At 51.2% G+C, this 7,346-nt stretch overlaps 1 protein-coding gene across 1 annotated transcript; it reads right to left on the bottom strand.

The window, feature by feature from the left end:
* Positions 1–382: 382 nt before the first annotated feature.
* PRG2 (proteoglycan 2, pro eosinophil major basic protein) lies at positions 383–3,520 on the bottom strand. Its single transcript, XM_017680529.3, has 7 exons — positions 3,400–3,520; positions 3,025–3,051; positions 2,725–2,791; positions 1,823–2,121; positions 1,302–1,517; positions 738–849; positions 383–539 (listed from the first exon to the last, which is right to left on the bottom strand). The coding sequence occupies exons 3-7, from the start codon at positions 2,777–2,779 to the stop codon at positions 481–483; spliced, it is 741 nt and encodes a 246-aa protein (XP_017536018.2). The 5' UTR covers positions 2,780–2,791; positions 3,025–3,051; positions 3,400–3,520; the 3' UTR covers positions 383–480.
* Positions 3,521–7,346: the final 3,826 nt, after the last annotated feature.

The raw sequence follows: 7,346 nt of genomic DNA, 5'->3' as shown, positions 1-7,346 counted from the left end.
TGTGCACTGTTCCCAATGCTAATTTCCTGGCACATTAAGGCAACCACAATTTGTGGGAGGGAAAAATGCCCTTGGGCATAGAGATGCAAATACATTTAAGACGTTGAAAGTCCACCTTGAAAGGGTCCAGGGAGATGCCGGGGCAGGTGCCCAATAATAGGGTATCTATGGAAAGAGCCACCACCTGAGTCCATTCCTCTGTCTCCAGGAAGGCCCCACAGCACCCCTGTCCTGTGTTCCTTTCTCCCTGAGAGTGTTGACCTCTGGCTCCTTTTATGAAAAACAGTAGAGTGGGGAGGGCAGTCATCGTGGGCCAGGAAGTTCATGAGTGGGGCTAAGCAGAGTAGATCAATGATCAGAGGGAAAATATCCGTTTCAGGAAAGCAGTTTTATTGCTGGGATGGAGGGAGGGCGGCAAGTAGGGGAGGAAAGTGAGCTTCCCAGGGAGGCCGCGGCTCTGAAGTCCTGGCTGTGTCCAGCTCAGTAGGAACAGATAAAGGGGAGATTCCTGCTGCAGAGAGTTCGACGCCATTGGCCCCCTGCAAAGGCAGAGCGGGAAGGGGACTTCAGCCTCTTGTCCACCTGACTCAGCCCCAGGAGGGCCTTTCCCCTTCCCGCCCAACCCCACACCTCCGTAAAGGTGGAGTCTAAAGATCCAGGTCTTCTTCTGCGCACGTCTCCACGAGTCCCTCCCACATCCCGGGCCTCACCGCCATTCAGCTCTGCTCCTGCCTCACCTCGGGTACACAATGACACACATCTGCCACCATGAGCCCAGGGCTGGCCGGGTGCCCAGTATGCAAAGTTCCAAGAACTGCCGTCAACCCACCGAAAACGTTTGCAGGAACCCTAAAGGAGGCAGGAGGGGAAGAGGTGGGCTAAGGCATGGGGCAAAGGCCAGACAGAAGGACAAAGCTGGAAGTGTCCCTGTCTGATCCTCCTGATACCTGTCAGGCATTTGCCCTTGACTGCTGGACCATGGTGGACACTATCCTGGTCACCAGCATATTGGTCCACAGTGACCATCACCACCACATTCCGCGCATCTCAGTTACGCACACATCCTTCCAGCCCTCACGAGTTGGAGCAGGAGTTAACAAGAGGTAGAGAGGTAGAGTAGCCCCATCCAAGAGCCGAGGACCCAGGCTCACAGTCTTGCCCAAGTCCCATAGACAGAGGCTGAATGGAACATGGACACAAACTCCTCATTCTAAATCCTTGGCTCCTCCCAGTGCCTGGACAGCCCCCCTTGGGGTCTCACCCATGTGTCCATTTAGCCCCAATTCTTCCGAAGATCATACCGGAAGCACAGACAAATCCGCAGCCAGCTGGGCACTGGATGGAGTCAGGAGGGGCTCCCCACTCAGTGCTGGAGCCCCTCTTGCCCTGCCTGTGACCAGGCCTCCAATCCAAACTTGGCCCTGGTTGAGCCCCCTGACTGCGCACTGGATCCGGGAATTGAAGTTGAAGCTGTGAATGGAGACCAGGTTGCCCCGGTAGCACCTCCGGCAAGTAAGCTGCAGGCAGGATAAGAGGGAGGGGTTGCCCCTCCCACCACAAGTCAGGCGACCCCAGCCTTGGGTCTCCAGTCTCCACAATTCACCCCCTCACCCCCTACCCACCTCCATTTGAAGGCTGGAGATCAAAATGCCCTTTCTGTTTCCACACGGCCCTCCCCTCTTGCCCCCATCTCGTCCGCAGACCTCAGCCCTTGCTGACACCTCCGTGGTCCTCCATGAAGAAAATTATCAGGGACACAGAGGCTAGAGGCATCCCCAGCCAGACCCCACTGAGGCCTCGGCCACAGCCACAGGCCACTCACCTCAGCCTGATTAAAACTAAAGGCGCTCCGCACCAGGAGGAAGCGGCAGGTTTTGCATGCAGGGCTGCCCACCAGTTTCACTGTGTCTTCCTCCTTAGGGCACTGAAGGTTCTTGTCCAATTCATTCAAGGCTGAGACAGACTCCAGAGCCCCCTCTTCCTCAGGGGCACCTTCACTTCCAGAGCTCCAGTCCTCTCCCGTCAGCAGGGGGGCATCCCCTGCCTCAAGTTCTGGCATCTCCTTATCCTGAGGCAGGGTCTCATCTCCCAAGGAGCTCTCAAAATTGGACATGTCAATCTCTGGCAGGGAGAAAGGCCAAGTGCCCCTCCTTGACATCGTCTCCAGTTCTTCCCCAGAACCATGGACAGTTCCCACCTTGCCCCAGGTATCTGAGCTTTCAACCCAGGAAAGAGAAGAGCCTGGAACCAGTCTCATTGAGAACCCAAAGTCAGGCAGGCAGGAAATTAATAGCAAGGACTCAGAGTCAGGCAGTTGTGCATTTGGTACCAGTTGCATCATCTACTAGCTTTATGTCTTCGTTTGTGAATGGGTATATAATACCATGTACCTCGTGAGGAGGCTATGAAGGTTAAAGGAGACAATGCATAGGAAATGCTTAGCACACTCAGTGAGCTCAAAGCAAAAAGCAGCTATTCTTACAGCCATCACTAGCATTATGTAGAAAGGACAAAATTGAGAACGTCATAGTAGCACCAAGATCGCAGACATGCATGTTCTAAGGAGTCCATTCAACTCCTGGCTCTAAAATCTCTGCTCCTCTAAGTATGCAGATATCCTGAAACAGGGGATGGCCACACAAGGAGGTGGCTATGTGACTCCGATTCCATTTATTATAGAAATGAGCAGAATAGAAAGAAAGATTGAAGGCCAAGGACACTTACTCAGATGAAGAGCTGATATGGCCCCAAACAGAAGAGCCAGAAGTACAAGTTTCATCTCGGTGTTGTTCTGCAATGGAGAACATGGTGCATCACACAGACACACACACACACACACAATGGCCACATCATGCGGGGACTTTGGATTGAGGTGGACAAAGGCATAAAAAGAAGTCAGGATGGGCCAGAAAAGCTGACACTGAGCCTAGCCCCTGACACTCCAGGACGCTGGGACATCTTTCTGAAAAGCAGCAGACCAGGTTGGCTTTCCTGTGGGCCTGGATGTGAAGATGGGAATATTACCTTTGTACTTAATGTGCTCCTTAGAGTCTGTGAAACAAAAGAGGATCAAGAATAAATGGTTGCTGGCCTTCCTAGGAACACAGAGCAGATAGCATGCCACCCCTACCCCCGCTGAAAGCTCTAAAAGCCACATACCGTCCCCAGCCATGGCCCATGCCCTCCACCCTCTGCCTTCCCCAACCAAGGAGGGCCTTTACGTGTCTCAGGAGGAATGCGAGAGGCAGAGGGTGAGAAGGCTTGCCTCTGCCGACCCTGCAAATCCACAGTCCCAGGCAGCCATCTGGAATTGCTCAGACTGGGCCAGGCGCCTCCCAGGAGATTGAACATCTACCTGGAACACTGAACCAGCCACACTGCAGGAGGGAAAGAACTTACCCACCCAGAAGTCCTCCTGGGTCCTGAGGATTCCCCACAGCCTAGCGTCTCCTCTGCTCCATCCCACGGCACTGTTTTATAGAGGGGCCTTGGGGGAAGTTGTGCAGAGGAAGGAGGGTTTGCCCCCATCTGAGGAAGATGGGAGTCTTGTAAGAGTGGTTTCTTCACTTCCCCGGGGAGTCCACTCATCCACTACTAGATTCTCTCCTGATGCGCCTTTCAGGAAACTGGAAGCTGTTCTGAAATTACTCTGGGTCAGTGTTTCTTATGCTGGGCTGCCCTTCTGATCTCCTATGGAGCTTTTCCGAAATACTCAGCTCTCCTCCTTTACTGGTGGTAATGTGAACTGCCACAGGACTTTTGGAAATAAGCATGTCAATATCTATTCAAATGAAAAGTGCACATATCATTCGACTGATTTCATCCTTTGGAGACTATCTGGGGATGAAAGCACCTGTAAGTAAGAACGCTTGCAACATTATGCACCATTTTACCATTTGTGGGCATGGCAGGTTCCGTGAAAACAGGGAAACTACAGTCCCCTGGATGAACTGGTGGTGAAGGAATGGAAGGAACCAGGGCACTCCAGGTAAAAGGATCAGCATGGGCAGAGGTATGGGGGTGGGATGACTTTGGCAGACGCAAGGGACAGCGTCCTTTCCTTCGTAACTAAAGTGCACACGTTGACAAAGAGCAGGATAAACAGAAGAGATAACATTCCACCATGAGCCAAGGAATGAGATACCCTTTTGCTATAGCCACCAACTTAAGGATACAGAAGCAGGAATCAAGGGGATGAGTCAAGAAGGGTCCAAACCGAGAGCTCCGAGCTGCATTCTGCTCACTCCCATCCCCAGGCCCTCCCTGCAGCCCAATTTTGAGTGTTAGACGGAGCTATTACAGTCAAACAATGACAGGATGGGACTGATTCCTGAGGCCCACTGTGCTTGGGCAGCCCCACCACAGGGGAGGTCTCTTCTTTAGGTCACACAATCCAGAGTCTGAAATCCACAGCTTACTGGCCTTAGAAATTCCATTTCATTAACAACCAGTGGGGGTTTAAAGTAGTGGCTGACAGTGTGCTTTCCGGAGTCAGTCCAAGTTCAAATCTAGGATCTGCCACTTCATAGCTGTGTGACCTTGGACAACTTTCTTAACCTCTCTGTACCTCATTAACATTGCTTTTAGAGTGGGGATAATGATACCCACCTCACTGGGTAGTGAGAAGGAATGCATGAGATTATGTATATGTAGCAGACATGCTGTGAGCTGCCAGGCCCCCTTATTCCTTCTGGTTTCTCGAATTCCACTTCCTATTGATCTCGGCAGGCCTTTCATTCTTGAAGAAGAAAGTGTCAAATAGATTCCCAGCCTCCTTTGCAGCTAAGGCATAGGACTAGGCCACTCTATGAAACAGAAACATCCATTCAAGACTTTGAATACGGAGCTAGAAAACACGGGAGCCATGAAAACCTCTCTCTGGTGGTGGCAATGGCAAGGTCAAGTTCCTGGGGCTTCAGTGGCTATAGTGCTAGAGGCTGGATCCAGGGGCCAAGGGTTTCAATTACAAGCAGCAGTAGTGGGGCCTTCCCAGACCCATCTGCAGCCTGCAGTTGTAGGAGCTACCCCACTTCCTTTTAATAGACTCATTTTTCTACTCAGATCAACCAGGGAGAATTTCTTTTGCCTGCCACTAAGAGCTCTCACTGACGCAGCACTCAGGAAATGGCATTAGTTATTGCTCAACAAATGATAGCTACTCATGTTAGTAGGCCTGGAACTGGTCAACATCTTTAGGGGCCGACCCACATTAATCAAATTCTCAAAAGACCAATGTTTGCATTTGGTGCCAAACGCCATAATTTAGGTTGACCTGTACTGACAAAGGGCCCACTTAGGGCCCTCTGAGCAGCATTCTCTCCCTGCATCACAAGCTACAGTGTGCCCAGTATACCTAGATTCTGAGCGGAAGCAAAGAGCCGGATGTCTTGTAGTCCATGCCTCTGAGGAAGGGTGCCTGATGGCCATCATCTCTACTCCTGCCCTCTTTCCCCACAAAGTGTCAAATCAACACTGCAGGATCCTGAGTGTCAAGAGTTCCCCTTTCTGGTCCCAAAGTTACTATGGGGCTTGAGTGTCCCTAAACAGATTCAGTCACCCATTTCTTTACCAGCACTCCAGTAGGGCATTTCTAACAGACAATCCCTGTATTTCAGCTTTCCTAATTCCATTCTCAGGAACTCATCCCAACTTTAGGCTCATGGGAGAACTTGTGCCCTGGGACAGCCTCTCCAGGGACAGACCTGGCACTGAGGGGTCTGCCTTGCCACAACTGTAGGCTGCTGCATATCGTGTACAATATGTGTGTGCAAGGCACTTAGTGGAGGTCACCCTAGCGATGGTGGTCAATAGCAGAAAAGTCTGCTTCACATCTTTCCCAGGACCAACACACAACAGCTTGAAGGTAGAAGACTGCAGCTGCGAATACCCGGCTCGCACTGTTCCTTCATCTCCACTTGCGTCCCTCCCCAAACCCTGCCCCAGGGTTTATCAACCTGGACTTGATGATCTGGGTTAAGGGGCCATGAACTGTGCAATCACAGAGGACATATAGTGTGATGCTTCCATGGTGAAGATCCAAACCTTTCATGAGATTCTTTTGTGGCCTCCAAAAATGCAAAACACCTCTACCTTTAACGGATGATTTGTTTTCAGATGGCTAGGAATGGCCTCCAGTCTTCACTAATAAAGTACTGCTTGGCTCTTGTGATAGGTAGAAGTCTAAGATGCCCCCAAGATCCTTCTCCCACCCTGGTACATGGATGCTGCCCAATCCTTGGGACTGTGAATATGGTGGATCTTACTCCTGCAGTTGTGCTATGTTATGGCATAGTTAATTGACTTTAAGAAAGGGACACTATGCAGGTGAGTCTGACCTAATCAGGAGAGCTCTTCCTGAAGTCAGAGATTCCACACAGGAGGGGAATTCAGGCCAAAGGAGATTCCCCACTGCTGCCTTAGAGAAGGGAGGGGGCCATGTAACAAGGAATGCAGATGGCCTCTAGGACCCGAGAACAGCCCCTCTCTGACAGCCAACAAGGAAGCAGGGATCTCAGTCCTATAAGCACAAGGAACAGAATTCTGCCACAATCATGTGAGCTTGAAAGAGGATCCTGAACTCTAAATGAGAACACAACCCAGCAACACCTTTACTTTAGCCTTGTGGAACACTGAGCAGAAAACCCAGCCATGCAGCTTCCACATTTCTGACCTACAGATCTATGAGCTGATTAATGACGCTCTATCTGTGTCAATTTGTCATGCAGCACAGAAGACTAATAAGATTTTATGCAGTATAAAAGGCCCATTTCCTTCCCAGGATGAAATTTATAGTTGGTGCCATTGGTAGTAGAAGGGATTGGCACAGGGGAGGGTCCCAAAGGAACGGGCTTGAGTACCTGCTGGAGGCAGCAGGTCAGGAAACGTGGACAGAGAAAGAGAGGTTTAATTTAGGCCAGAGGTCCCACCACCCTTTCCCTCAGACTATAGAAGCCCCTTCTAGTTCTAAATTCTGCCCTCAGAGAAGTGATGGACTCCATGGGCTGGACATTCAGGGCTGATCAACCGCTTGCTAACCGGACTTGGCCAACATCCCTGTGGGGCAGATAAGAGGTGGTGAAAACACTAACACCATCCCAGGGGCGAGCAGCCCAAGCGATAGGGGCTTGGGCCGTTGCTCTGTGAAATCAGCCTGTACAACAGTTGCTCTTGACACTTCCCCATTTGGATGCCCCAACGACTGACATAAACCAAGAGTGCTGGAGCCTGCAGGGTCCAGGAGATGCCCCAGATGTCCTGGTTCCTAGCTACAGGGCTCTTCCTGCTCCTACACTTGCATACCCCTCTTGCCCTCCATGCACCTCTTCTCCCAGAGACGGAACACACAG

This window comes from Manis javanica, chromosome 11 (assembly GCF_040802235.1).
Source record: "Manis javanica isolate MJ-LG chromosome 11, MJ_LKY, whole genome shotgun sequence".
In the NCBI taxonomy this organism is placed as follows: Eukaryota; Metazoa; Chordata; class Mammalia; order Pholidota; family Manidae; genus Manis; species Manis javanica.
Note: the sequence above shows the minus strand (reverse complement) of the source record. Positions and strands in the feature narration are given on the sequence as shown.

Excerpts from the sequence above, each read along its gene's own strand:
- PRG2 (XM_017680529.3), bottom strand. The coding sequence starts at position 2,779 with ATGAAACTTGTACTTCTGGCTCTTCTGTTTGGGGCCATATCAGCTCTT. Across the intron at positions 2,122-2,724 it reads CATATCAGCTCTTCATCTGA|AGATTGACATGTCCAATTTT; the intron begins GTAAGTGTCCTT and ends TCTCCCTGCCAG. Across the intron at positions 1,518-1,822 it reads TTAGTTTTAATCAGGCTGAG|CTTACTTGCCGGAGGTGCTA; the intron begins GTGAGTGGCCTG and ends TCCTGCCTGCAG.